Source organism: Nicotiana tomentosiformis, chromosome 7, assembly GCF_000390325.3.
Source record: "Nicotiana tomentosiformis chromosome 7, ASM39032v3, whole genome shotgun sequence".
Classification (NCBI taxonomy): domain Eukaryota; kingdom Viridiplantae; phylum Streptophyta; class Magnoliopsida; order Solanales; family Solanaceae; genus Nicotiana; species Nicotiana tomentosiformis.
In genome coordinates this window covers 1,012,127-1,027,360 of record NC_090818.1, presented here as the reverse complement: position 1 = coordinate 1,027,360, position 15,234 = coordinate 1,012,127, and the positions used below count along the sequence as shown (strand labels likewise).

General features: G+C 35.7%; 1 protein-coding gene across 1 annotated transcript; it reads right to left on the bottom strand.

The window, feature by feature from the left end:
- Window positions 1–5,150: 5,150 nt before the first annotated feature.
- On the bottom strand, window positions 5,151–15,147 carry LOC104090504 (eukaryotic initiation factor 4A-9). The gene is made up of 5 exons (XM_070181214.1): window positions 15,008–15,147; window positions 14,486–14,555; window positions 14,204–14,310; window positions 13,512–13,942; window positions 5,151–6,040 (listed from the first exon to the last, which is right to left on the bottom strand). Exons 2-5 carry the CDS (start codon window positions 14,551–14,553, stop codon window positions 5,405–5,407), a joined length of 1,242 nt encoding a protein of 413 aa, XP_070037315.1. The 5' UTR covers window positions 14,554–14,555; window positions 15,008–15,147; the 3' UTR covers window positions 5,151–5,404.
- Between the last annotated feature and the right edge of the window lie 87 nt (window positions 15,148–15,234).

The window sequence follows — 15,234 nt, the reverse complement described above, 5'->3', positions numbered from 1 at the left end:
AAATCTATCATTTATATAACCTTCATTCATCAATTCAGTGAGGCGATTATACCACATGCGCCCTGATTGTTTTAAATCTTACAAAGATTTTTGTAATCTGATTGAGTACATTTCTCAAGACTTTGAATTATATGCTTCAAACATTTTAAATCCTTCAGGGATCTTAATATAAATTTGATCAAATAAGTCATATAGGCTATGACTTGCATCTAAATGGAATGACACCCTCGGGTGTCTGGACTACAGGTCTGATCCTCACAATATTGTGCACTATATTATATCAAATATATCGTCGACGATCATTTTATATCGGTTCACAAGTGACATAACTTGTTGAGATCTCATCACTTTCTTTATTTTCAAGTACTTGAACTTCTTCTGAAGTTCCATGAAATGTTATGTCGTGGGCTCTTCTAGAGCTCATTTCCTTCTAATTATGATCATTTTGATCATTTGCTCATATCATTTTCAAGGAATGTTACCTTTGGAACCGATCGCTTTACTACGCTTCATGCGTCCAGTAAACTTTATCCTTTAGGGACTTTAATTTTAATAGGAGCATTTACAACTAAAATATGATATTTAATTTAGATCAGCAAATGCTTCTGGCATTTGACTTGAATTATGTTCTAAGTGAGGATCATATTAATGATAATTCAATTCAAATTGCATATTTTTTAGTTGTTTATTCCATCCCCCAAATGTTAGAAAAACTAACTCATATCTCCAATCTTCTTTGAGAAACTTATCTTTGTGCATTCTGGTAGAGAAATTAATCATATACCACACATTAAAAGTTATTAGATAGTAAATATATTTAGTTTTTGATCCTAAACTAATTGTGAGGGGAGGACTTAGCATATTTTGCGGGTCTGATGCATACAAGTGTTGTTGTATGCAATTTAGAAAATTTTAGACCAACACATGAGGTTTTGTTCTTATAAGCAATAGTTTAGCCATTAATATGAGGTATTCAATGCTTAACTAGCTTGGATATAAACCAGCATCATCAAGATGAACTATCTTGATTTCATAATATGAAAATTATGCTCTTAATTGAGAAAGGCAATTTCAAATGCCAAACTGCAGGTTGACAATAAACACACATGTAACCATCGCATATATGCATCTATAGTGGTTCACATGATAAGTGAATGGGCCCATATTCACCTTTTGTATATTCCAGAATTTAGGGGTTTTAGTCCCAACTTTAGCTGGTATAATCAATTTATTATGAGAACAAACAACACAAGAGAATTCTTGAATAATCTTCTAGTTCTTCAGTATATACTTATCTGAATTCTCAAATAGCTCATTTAAAAATGACAAATAAAAACTTCAAGTTTATCATGGCATGTGCTATCTCTAAGTAAATTTCTGGTTTACTATGGCATAAACTTTTGCATCGGTACTGTGACTGTTTTTGTATTAGTAAACTTCTGGTTTACTGTGATACATGATATAATAAAAATTGAAGAATAAGGCGGGTCACTTCTCATATACATATTATTTTGCCCTCTATGATTGTGGAAACATAGAGATTTTCAATCTTCCAGTTATTTGTAGTCTCAATATGATAGTCATTTGTATTAGTAAACTATAGGTTTACTACAAAGTAAACTATAGGTTTACTACAACATATGTTTTGACCATAATCATATAATATAAATGAGATATTATTTGTATATAAGTTCTTCGAGAGCCTTCATTTATTATCCACAATCTAATATTTATTAGACACTACTGATGTCATGTGTCTTCTAGACAAACAGTTAGTTCTTCAGGAGTTGTTGATATATTTTGTACTATCAAATATTGCTCAGACACTTTTGGTATCATAAGAGAAAATTATGATCAAATAAACAATATAAAATAATTGTTTAAGCACAAGAAAATACCTCTTCATAATATTTTTCAGGAGAAAATTTCAACTGTGTTACTTTTTAAGGAGTAAATTTAAAATATGAAATATTGAGTATATATTCTCTCGATCATATTAACTCTTCTGGATGTGATTGTAATATATTTACATCAAAAGCGCGTTCATATTTACGACTTTATTAATATTATCACATTCACTTCACGGAATGGATTAATATTTATCAAAAATTCTCATCCTTCAGGAAATCGAACATAATTATCTGAACGCATATTAATCAAATCAAACTGTGATGCTTCTAACCTTTTTTATATATTTACTACTTCAGGAGAAAATCGAGGCGTTCATGCAATATAGAGAATACTTCTCTAGCTTATTTTTAATTGTAACCATAGAAAATCTAAATTATCACTTCTGATGGTCATAGGCATATACCACATCTGGTGGTTAACAAAATTTAGTTATAATGAGATATACGAAACATAACCGCTTCTGGTGGTTGTATTTTTCTTGCAAACTCTGCTAGAGTTTAAGTGGATCTAACAATGTTATCCACTTTGTAATCCTTTACTAAGATAATTAGGATGGAAACAAATACCAAAATAGGTATTGTATACGTAACATATAGCCAAGCAAGCGATGGTAAAGATATTAAAATATAAGCAAAAGGCTCAAATTAAATTAAGCAAATTTAGCCACTCCAGATGTAACTGATATCTACATCACTACTACCAAGAAGAAAACTCACCACCTCAAGGATATAATTTGCCTTATGATGCTCGGAATGAACAAGATCTAACCACAGACATAAGAGTGTCTCCTTACATCGGAGATGAACACTGAAATAGAAATTAAATTCGAAGTAAGTGCTCAAAATGGCAGAGTCTCGTGCTGATAACGTGTTATAAAATAAAGACTATAAAGTAAATAAACCGAAGACAAGTATAGAGAGAGATTGATATATTATTCAACTTCAAATTGATGTACATAATGAACTGAAAACTCCTTTATTTATAGAATAAAGGAAGCAGCTGCAAGACTTTTCTTGAGCTGCTTGTAAGTTGTCTGCATGAGATGCTTGCAACCTGCCTGTTTAATAAGAACCTGCTGCAAATCATTTTATTTAGTTGATTACAACCTGCCTGCATCATCTGCTTGTAGATAAAATTTAATAGAGTACCAAACGAATAATCTTCTATAACGGAGTAATAAATGGACATCCACGTTATAATTATTTCATAACATTAGATACTCTAGTAGTAATTCAGTTAAATTGAGAGAAAAGTAAAGTATAAAACATGAGAATTTTAGCAAGATTTCAGGCCCTCCATGTAACCTTTTTACTTTCTTGTCCTACTTTTGAGGAGACGTGGACTATCTGCTTTAACCAAAGTTATTAGATGTATTGGACTTTACAAGAAAACTAACAGAATTCGATTCTTTTGAACTATTTTTACTCTCTTGGTAATGCCTTACTTACAAATATGAAATCTCCTTTGTTATTCAATTTATTCGAATTCCAGATATTAACTTCTTAATTTTCTTTATTTAGTATTGTATTTTTTAGGTAACTTTACATAACTGTCACAGTTTAAAAGAAATATAACAAATTCTTAGCATGAAACCCAATATTACAGTTGTGGCAGAAAAATATTTATATTTGTAGCATACAGTTCCATTAAAATAGGAATATTAATTATTAATCCGTAAACATAAGCAATTTGAATAGAAAGTCAATAATTCTTTGTACAAAAATCGTGCTTTTTTTCTCTTTATCTATTAGCTTTCCTTCTTTTTCTTCATCTTCTTAATTTTATTTTCTGTCGAAGCCAATATATTTTCTAAATTTATTCCATTTGTTTTCTTTTTAATTAACTTTCTTAAGTTTTTCTCTTCCTTCTTTCTTACTTTATTAACATAAAGATCTTACTTCGATAATAATATATGTTAATATATACAAAACGTATATATAAAAAAATATACATTGAGTTAACACATATAAAATATACAAAAGATATACATAAAAAATACATCTTCAATTAAGATGACATTTAGACATGTGAAATATACATAAAAATATATATCTTAAATTTAGTTAAGATGACATATAAATATACAAAAAGAATATACATACAAAATACATCCTGAATTAAAATGGCACTTGACATGTAAAATATATTTGAAATATACATTAAAAATACATCTTAAAATAAGATGGAACTTCACAAATAAATATACAAAAATTATATACATAAAAATACATTTTGAAGTAAAATGATACTTGATATACAAAATATAAAAGACGTATAAATCAATACATCTTGAATTTAGGTGGCATTCACATATGCATCAGATTTTCAAAAATGGAGTGAAGAAGATGAATGTTGGAAAGGGAGAATGGAGATAGACAAAAAAAAGTACTTCCTGTGATTAGTGAGTCAGTTAACTTATTAAATATTGAGCTTAATTTTTATAATATGTTAATAATGAAAAAAAAAGGTGCTCTTTATGAAATAAATAATAAATGATGCTATTTTTTTAAATAATAATTATAAAAGGATCAAGCGTGTAAAAAACTCTATTTAGTTTTTAATGGTAACAGGCCACGCAATTCTTAGGCTCGGGTTAGTCTGTAAGGGTAATAGGAAATATTGATGTTTCCTTAGCCTCCACCAAATAAGAAGAGTTATAGACGAAACGAAGTAATTCATCTCTTAAATGAATAGAGCACCTTTTTTGGTAATTATAAGGTCAAATCTCATTGTTCTCAAAAACCAATTCCATATCAAATACGCCACTTTCTATTTTACTATTTTAACATGTCCTACATAATAAGAACAAGGACAATTAATTAAGTACTAAAAGAGGTTTCACTGCACAGACTTCAAATCAGTACAAGCGCCTGTTTGGTACGAGGAATAATTAATCCCGGGATTAAATTTAAGATGAGTTTATCCCATGTTTGGTTGGGATAAAATCTCGATATAACTAATCCCGAAATTAATTATACCGGAATTATAATATTTTTTTATCCCTATAGGAGGATGGGATAACTAATCCCGGGATAACTTATTTCCAACCAAACAACCCCTAAATGTTTATGGCTTTCTTATACCAATATTTCACAAATTGTCTTTTCTTTCTTAAAACTTTATACCCAGTTAAACACCATCAATTGGGACGGAGGGAACACTTACTATTTAGGTACTTAATATTTGAGTGTGTGTGTGTGTGTGTGTGTGTGGGAGGGGGGGTGCGACTGAAGCATCTCTTCCAAATTGCAAATTAAAAATGTACTCGATATCATCCTTCAAATACAAACTTTGGATGTCAAAAACTAGCAAAAGCCCACCACTAAATAAGATGATGGATTACAAAATGCTAATATGCATTACTCAATAGTTCAGAATAGCAGAAACTACTAAACAAACAAAAGGTAATAAGGATATCTAGAATATGAAAAAGAAAAGAGGGGAAGTTTGGAGACACCACGTTGTAAAACCTCTGAATGTCCAAAGCTGATTATTACAGGAGATCAGCAACATTTGCTGGAAGCTCCTCAATCACCACGTTGTAAAACCTCTGAATGTCAGACAGCATTCTCTCATCGTCGTTGGTTACGAAGTTGATTGAAACACCTTTCCTACCAAACCTCCCACTACGTCCAATACGATGAAGGTAGTTCTCAGGTTGAGTGGGGAGATCATAATTTATGACAAGGGAGACTTGTTGGACATCAATTCCTCTGGCCAAAAGATCAGTGGTGATGAGAACACGAGAGGAACCAGAACGAAATTCGCGCATTATAATATCCCTAGTATTCTGATCCATGTCACCATGAGTGGCCGAGACAGTATGGTCTCTGCTCCGCATCTTGTCAGTCAACCAGTCAACTTTGCGACGAGTATTCACAAATATCACACTCTGTGTGATGGCTAAGGTTTCATACAGATCACAAAGGGTCTCAAGCTTCCATTCTTCCTTATCTACATTCACATAAAACTGCTTAATACCTTCTAAGGTCAGTTCGTCACGTTTCACAAGAATCCTCACGGGTTTGTTCATGAACTTCCTTGTGATCTCAAGGGCCTCAGGAGGCATTGTGGCAGAGAAAACACCAACCTGAATCTTAGGAGGCAAGAGCTGGAAAATATCATAGATCTGGGGACAAAGAAAATGTGTAAATTTTAGAACCACCAGGGAAGAAATCATGTAAATTTAAGTAAAATATTACATGTTAAGACAAGCAGTGGATACAGACCTAGAACACTAACACGGAAGTACTGGGGATACAACTATAGCATACATAAAAGAACACAGAAAAGGAAAGTGGACAACAAAATCACAAATACATTGGACATCATTGCAAGGCTAAACATAATTTACAGCGTCACGCATACTAATCACAAACTATCAAGAAAACAAGGCCATGGATTTAAACTATGTTCCAACAAAAGGAAACTACCATAAAGAAAACAGAAAAAAGATGGCATCCTTGACCTCTACCGCAATAATTTGGGCTATAGTATGTCAAGTGCACCAGTGCACAAAGCATCCCGCGTTCACGCAGGTTCCGGGAAAGGGCCTCACCCCGAGGGGGTGTGACGTAGGTAGTCTACCCTAATGCAAGCACCAGTGGCTCATTCTACGGCTCGAACCCGTAGCCTATAGGTCACACGGAGACAACTTGACCATTGCGCCAAGGCTCCCCTTCAAGTGCACCATAGACCAGATATCACTTTTGTTGAGGTTTTAATTTTTAAGATGAAATAGTCTTAAAATGAGTGTGAATGGGAAATGGAGGGAAAATGAAATTTTTGAGTAAAATTTTAAGTTTCCCCTCTTGACAATGAGACATTGTCCCATATTGGAAGAGGAAGAGATTTTTGGTGGGTATATATATAATTACTCTTCTTGTAGCTCTTAAAGAGTTAAGAAGAAAGCAAGCCTCGCGCCGTCGTCATCGTCGCTCGCTCGGCTACGGCTACGGCTTCGGATTCGGATTTGGATTTGGATTTGGTCAAATGATCGATTGATTGATTAATTTTTTGGACCAAATTTATTTGTTAATAGTAAATATTAACGTAAGATTATCCGCATTTGTAACAGATATTTTCCAATCCGTGTATTGACCATTTGGAAGCCGCCTAATGCTCTTCCCACCATGAATGTGCTTGCTCCACAAACAAGCTAACGCTTGCTCCACCATGGAGGGTGGACGTTTGGTCTTCTTCAACACTGGCTGCTATATATATGTGCAGCAGATGTTGAAGAAAGACACTCAACAACACAACACACAAGACACAAACTGAAAATCGCTCAACAGATTTGGCTATACATTGCACTCCTTCCTCTCAGCATTTCCATACGATTTTCTGAGTTTCTACTCCCTCGTTCTGCATTGTTTTTAACTTCAAACAAAGCAACTATAAGTGTGATTTGCTACCGAACTTGGTGTTCGCTGAAACACTGGGGTTTGAATTACCTCTACACCAGTGTGTGATTCGTTCTATCCTGGGAGGAAATAATCCATTACCTTGGGTACTAGGAGGGGATTAAATTCCTTAAGGAAACACTGTGAATTCAGTGGGCTCGAATTAATTATTGTTTCATTACGCTAACTTATATTTTGCAGAATTATTATTTACAAATACAGCAATATTGGCGGGAATAACAATCTTAAGGAATTTAATATTTATTTCTGTATTTGTGTTATTCTTATTATTCTGCAAACTAAAACCTTTGTGGTTTTGTGTACTCCCGTTTTGGAGAGTAAAGCCTTCGTGGCGTTTTGTTGGAGATTAAAATCTACGTGATTTTTACTCCAGTTTGAAAACGTTTGTTTGTGTCATTCTTTTACAGAAAAAATGACGACTGAAAGCGAAAACCAAGCTGTTCCGATGGTGACTGCCAACGCATCGACAAGCCGAACACCGGCGTTGGCACCGGCAGAAAAACCCGAAAAATTTTCCGGGATTGATTTCAAGCGCTGGCAGCAGAAGATGTTCTTCTACTTAACTACGTTATGTCTACAGAAGTTCATCAAGGAAGATGTTCCTGATCTGCCAGATAAAACTCCAGAGAATGAACGCTTTCTCGTGATTGAAGCGTGGAAGCATTCTGATTTTTTATGCAAGAATTATATTCTTAGCGGACTGGATGATAATCTGTATAATGTATACAGTAGCGTGGAGATGTCAAAAGAATTGTGGAATGCGCTTGAAAAGAAATATAAAACTGAAGATGCCGGGATGAAGAAATTTGTTGCCGCAAAATTTTTGGACTACAAAATGGTAGATAGCAAGTCTGTTATTACCCAAGTCCAGGAATTGCAAGTGATTATTCATGATCTACTTGCTGAAGGTCTTGTCATCAACGAAGCATTCCAAGTAGCAGCAATGATTGAGAAGTTGCCTCCGTTGTGGAAGGACTTCAAAAATTATTTGAAACACAAACGAAAGGAAATGTCCCTTGAAGATCTCATTGTTCGGTTGAGAATCGAAGAGGACAATAAAGCTGCTGAAAGGAGAGGCCGTGGAAATTCAACAATAATGGGAGCAAATATTGTTGAAGATAACAAAAAGAGGAAGAAGGCTTCTGGTCCGAAATACAACCCAAGCAAGAAGCGGTTCAGTGGAAACTGCTACAACTGTGGGAAAACCGGACACAAATCTACGGAGTGTCGTGCTCCGAAGAAAGACAAGAAAAGGGGTCAAGCAAACATGGTAGTAAACCATGATGATGTTGATAACTTGTGTGCCATGCTCTTCTGAATGTAACTTGGTGAAAAATCCTAAACTATGGTGGTTTGATTCAGGAGCCACTCGCCATGTTTGTGCAGTTAGAGAAGCTTTTGCTACTTATGCTCCTGCTGGACCCGGAGAGACAGTTTATATGGGAAATGCTTCAATAGCAAAAGTTGAAGGATATGGGAAGATATTTCTGAAAATGACTTCTGGCAAGGTCATGACTTTGAACAATGTCCTTCATGTTCCCGAAATGAGAAAGAATTTAGTCTCTACTGGACTTCTTGTTAAGCACGGTTTTAAGTGCGTTTTTGTGTCCAACAAGGTTGTCATTAGTAAGAATGAAATATTTGTAGGAAAAGGTTACCTCACTGAGGGCCTTTTCAATCTGAATGTAATGGTTGTGGAAAACAATAATAATATTTCAGCTTCTTCTTACTTACTTGAGTCAAATGATTTATGGCATGTACGTTTGGGTCATGTCAATTATAAAACCTTGCGGAAAATGATTAACTTGGAAGTACTGCCCAAGTTTGAATGCGAAAAATTAAAATGTCAAACATGTGTGGAATCTAAGTATGTTAAACATCCTTATAAGTCAGTTGAAAGGAATTCAAATCCTTTAGACTTAATTCACACAGATATTTGTGACATGAAGTCAATACCATCTCGCGGTGGAAAGAAGTATTTCATAACTTTTATTGACGATGGTACTCGATATTGCTATGTTTACTTACTGAATAGTAAAGATGAAGCAATAGACGCATTCAGGCAATACAAAAATGAAGTTGAAACGCAACTTAACAAGAAAGTAAAAATGATAAGAAGTGATAGGGGTGGTGAATATGAATCTCCTTTTGAAGAAATATGTTTAGAATATGGAATTATTCATCAAACAACAGCCCCTTACACGCCCCAATCTAATGGGATTGCGGAAAGAAAGAATCGCACATTAAAGGAGATGATGAATGCGTTGTTGATAAGTTCTGGTTTGCCACAGAACTTGTGGGGGGAAGCCATTCTTACGGCTAATCGAATATTAAATCGAGTGCCCCATAGCAAAACACAATCCATTCCATATGAAAAATGGAAAGGAAGGAAGCCCAACTTGAATTATTTTAAAGTGTGGGGGTGTTTGGCAAAAGTGCAAGTTCCTAAACCCAAAAGGGTAAAGATAGGACCGAAAACCGTTGATTGTGTTTTCATAGGATATGCGACAAATAGTAAAGCATATCGATTTCTGGTTCATAAATCAGAAAATCCCGACATTCATAATAATACGGTTATAGAATCAGATAATGCTGAGTTCTTTGAAAATATATATCCGTATAAAAAGGAATGTGAGCCGTTTGGTGAAGGATCTAAACGACCTCGGGAAGAAACAAAAGAAAGTACATGTAATCAGGAGGATCCAAGACGTAGTAAACGTCAAAGAACGTCTACTTCATTTGGACCAGATTTTGTGACTTTCTTATTGGAGAATGAGCCTCAAACATTTAAAGAAGCTATGACTTCTTCGGAATCATTGTTTTGGAAAGAGGCAGTCAATAGTGAAATAGAATCCATATTGAACAACCATACATGGGAATTGGTTGATCTTCCTCCTGGAAATAAACCTTTGGGTTCTAAATGAATTTTTAAGAGAAAAATCAAAGATGATGGCACTATTGATAAATTCAAGGCAAGACTCGTAGTCAAAGGGTATAGACAACGAGAAGGTCTAGACTACTTTGATACATACTCTCCAGTTACAAGAATTACGTCCATACGGATGTTAGTAGCATTAGCTGCAGTGTATGATCTTGAAATTCATCAAATGGATGTTAAGACGGCCTTCTTAAATGGAGAGTTGGAGGAAGAAATTTACATGGAACAACCTAAAGGGTTTGTGGTTCCAGGTAAAGAAAAGAAGGTATGTAGACTTGTTAAGTCTCTTTACGGACTAAAACAAGCACCCAAACAATGGCATGCGAAATTTGACCAAACAATGTTGTCAAATGGTTTTAAGATAAATGAATGTGATAAATGTGTGTACATTAAAAATGTTCCAAATCACATAGTCATTGTTTGCCTATATGTGGATGATATGCTGATAATGAGTAATGACATTGCCAACATAAATGCTACTAAGCGTATGCTCAATAGCAAGTTTGATATGAAAGACTTGGGAGTTGCTGATTTAATTCTGGGAATTAAGATCCATAAGACTCCTCAAGGTCTGGCATTGTCACAATCTCATTATATTAAGACAGTACTTGAAAAATTCAAGCACTTGGGCTTTAAAGTTGCAAAGACTCCAATTGACGTGAATCTTGCATTAGCAAAGAACAAAGGCCAAAGCATATCACAATTGGATTATGCTCGTGTATTGGGATGCTTAATGTATATCATGAATTGTACACGACCAGATATAGCTTGTGCTATAAGTAAACTGAGTCGATATACGAGCAATCCAGGCCAATCTCATTGGATGGCAATGAAACGAGTTTTGGGATATTTAGAACATACCCAGAACTTTGAATTGCACTACAGTAATTTCCCTGCGGTGATTGAGGGATACTGTGATGCAAATTGGATCACCGGTTCAACTGATTCTAAGTCCACGAGTGGATATGTATTCACTATTGGTGGAGGAGCGGTATCTTGGAAGTCGTCCAAACAAACATGTATTGCCCGCTCTACAATGGAGGCTGAATTCATAGCCTTAGATAAAGCCGGTGAAGAAGCTGAATGGCTCCGGAATTTCTTGGAAGACATTCCATTTTGGCCCAAACCGTTGGCACCAATATGCATACATTGTGATAGTCAAGCGGCAATTGGAAGGGCTGGGAGCGTTATGTATAACGGTAAATCTCGTCATATACGACGAAGACATAAAACCGTTAGGCAATTACTCTCTAGAGGAATTATCACGATTGACTATGTAAAGTCAAGTGATAATGTGTCGGATCCACTTACAAAAGGCCTAACTAGAGAGGTAGTTGAGAAATCATCAAGGGGAATGGGGCTATGGCCGAGAACAAGTCATTGTGGCGGTAACTCTACCTAGAAGACTGGAGATCCCAAGATCTAGGTTCAAGGAGATCAAACAAAGTCATTAATGACGGTTCAACATTGTCAAATAAAATTTTAGTCCGTTCTCGTGATGAGACAATGTTCAGTACCAAGGATAAAGCATTAAGGCTTTTTAATGATTTCTAAATTTGATACGGGGTATATCAAATAGTGTATCTACAGGATGACACGTTTAGGAATCACCTATGTAAGTGTGAAGTGTTAGCCGCTTCAAGGAGAACTTTGTAAGGCCAGTTCTCTACGCACTTATGAAACCAGGCGGTGTTCATGGCTGAAACGAACACAACAATGAGAACCAAAGACGGTTAAGGGTTGATTGTGTGACTTATGGTTGTCTAGGTATACACCAAAGATCGACGGTTCAAAGATATCAAATCTACCGATTGACCGAGTATATCCGACATAAGTTTACTACGGAAAGTTCAAAGGGAAACCTACTTATCCAGATGCGATTAATCCTTGCTTGTAAATCACACAGTTTTTTCATGCATACTTTCGTGATATAGCCATTCCCCATTCATGTGGGGGATTGTTGAGGTTTTAATTTTTAAGATGAAATAGTCTTAAAATGAGTGTGAATGGGAAATGGAGGGAAAATGAAATTTTTGAGTAAAATTTTAAGTTTCCCCCTCTTGACAATGAGACATTGTCCCATATTGGAAGAGGAAGAGATTTTTGGTGGGTATATATATAATTGCTCTTCTTGTAGCTCTTAAAGAGTTAAGAAGAAAGCAAGCCTCGCGCCGTCGTCGTCGTCGCTCGCTCGGCTCAGCTTCGGCTACGGCTTCGGCTTCGGATTTGGATTTGGATTTGGTCAAATGATCGATTGATTGATTAATTTTTTGGACCAAATTTATTTATTAATAGTAAATATTAACGTAAGATTATCCGCATTTGTAACAGATATTTTCCAATCCGTGTATTGACCATTTGGCAGCCGCCTAATGCTCTTCCCACCATGAATGTGCTTGCTCCACAAACAAGCTAATGCTTGCTCCACCATGGAGGGTGGACGTTTGGTCTTCTTCAACACTGACTGCTATATATATGTGCAGCAGATGTTGAAGAAAGACACTCAACAACACAACACACAAGACACAAACTGAAAATTGCTCAACAGATTTGGCTATACATTGCACTCCTTCCTCTCAGCATTTCCATACGATTTTCTGAGTTTCTACTCCCTCGTTCTGCATTGTTTTTAACTTCAAACAAAGCAACTGTAAGTGTGATTTGCTACCGAACTTTGTGTTCGCTGAAACACTGGGGTTTGAAGTACCTCTACACCAGTGTGTGATTCGTTCTATCCTGGGAGGAAATAATCCATTACCTTGGGTACTAGGAGGGGATTAAATTCCTTAAGAAAACACTGTGAATTCAGTGGGCTCGAATTAATTATTGTTTCATTACGCTAACTTATATTTTGCAGAATTATTATTTACAAATGGTGGGAATAACAACTTTTTCCAGTAACTAAAACCTCTGCACACCCCTCATCCCCGGGAAAAGTAAAACAAGTGAATAATTCTGCACAGACTCATATTTCTCAGGCTGAAAGAAAAGACTAACTCCTAAACATAATCAACCCCACTACATTGATGATGTTGGTGGTATCATTTTAAAATCATTTGTATAACATGTGAACTGAAGAACCTTAAACATCAAGACTGTCATTCTTTTATAAAGAACAGGTTGAGACTTTCATATAAAAAAAAAAAGAGATATCAATGCAAAGATGAAGATGTGTATGCATCACAGACACTGTGCAGGTATGTGGGAAAAGGGGCATTTTTTCATCTAAAATAGTCTACCTGATCCTTGAAGCCTCTGGAAAGCATTTCATCAGCCTCGTCCAATACAAACATCTTTATGTGATCAGGGCGGAGAGACTGTCTCCTTAGCATGTCAAATACACGTCCAGGGGTTCCCACAACAACGTGAACCCCACTTGAAAGGATGCGTTGATCCTCACGGACACTGGTGCCTCCCACACAAGCATGAACCTTGACACCAAGATAGTCTCCAAGTGCTCGCATGACCTTTTCAATTTGCTGTGCAAGCTCACGAGTAGGTGCCAAGACCAAAGCTTGACAGTCTAGTAGTTCATAGTCTAGTTGTTGCAGAATTCCAGAGCAAAACGTAGCAGTCTTTCCAGTTCCAGACTGAGCTTGTTGAATCACATCAAGACCTTTGCAGAAAGGTACAATTCCTCTTTGTTGAATTGCTGAGGGTTTCTCAAAACCTACAATGGATATAGTCCAATATTAGATCTAAGTATCTAACAAATTCAAAAAAAGAAGTGACCAAATTATGAATAAATACTTCAGTACGAGACAATATGCACAGAACAACCATGTAAAAATAGATGAAGCATTCAGTTTGATCCAAAATCCCTAAGTTAGTAGCAGCGCGAAGAGAAGGAAAAACACGTCATCCTCTTTTTCATAATCTGTACACAAGTCAAGAACCAAGAAAGAGTAACGGCAAAAGATTTTCAACTGACCGTATGCATAAATGCCCCTGAGGAGGTTCTCCTTCAATCCCATGGCATCAAAACTATCATAGACCTCATCGTATGAGGTAAAGAAATCTTGCCCTTCAGCATTTAGCCTGTATGTGCAATCAAAGAAGGTTGTCACACACATTACAACTAAATATTTACTATTTCTCACGCAGGCATGATTTTGACCCCAGGTATGCCGATGTGTGGATAGACAAACTCAAGGCAATATAACACAATTTGAGAATGGAAAAGCAACAGTATAATCGAGACAGTGATACTCACAACTCTGTCATTTTCGAATCATACTGACGAGCATCAAACTGTGATCCTTCAGGAGCTGCACCCGCCATGACTAGAAAGTATTCACAGCACATCAGCAAAAAGAAAGTTTTTAGCTTGAACTCAAAAATTGTCAAAACATGTATCCCACCCCACCATAACCACAAATCAAACCAAACTGAACTAACCAAATCGATTACCCCCCCCCCCCCCCCCAAAAAAAAAAAAATAGCTAGTCACTATCCTTCTAAAAACTATAACTTTAGCACAAAATGATGTCAACGAGTAAATTTTTGTGCTTTTTTCTTTTGTTTTGAAAACATTTTGAAAGATGTAAGCTGATTGATACATAAAGAGGACCCCATAAACAGATTCATAAGAGATATATCTACATCAAACTACACAAAACAAAAAAAAATAAAGAATTTAATAATTTCATTTACACACTATATCTAGAGCTTCAAAAACTATAGCCAAAATTTATTAAAAAAAGGTAACTAGAAAATAAACAAAGGAGAAAGGTACCTGAAGATGTAGAGGGAGAGAAGAGATGCTGCAGTTGTGAGTAATAAGAGAAGTTAGGGTTTTTTTCCCAAACTTCTCGGATCTACGGCTCCCTGGAGTTTGTAGAGATATACGATACAATAATGTGCGAATGTTTTGAGGGTTCCGTAGTAGCCAAAGAGACGCATATTTTTTCTTGTTCTGACGAATTTGCCCCTTATGGAATTGTACGTGTCCCATTTTGCGGC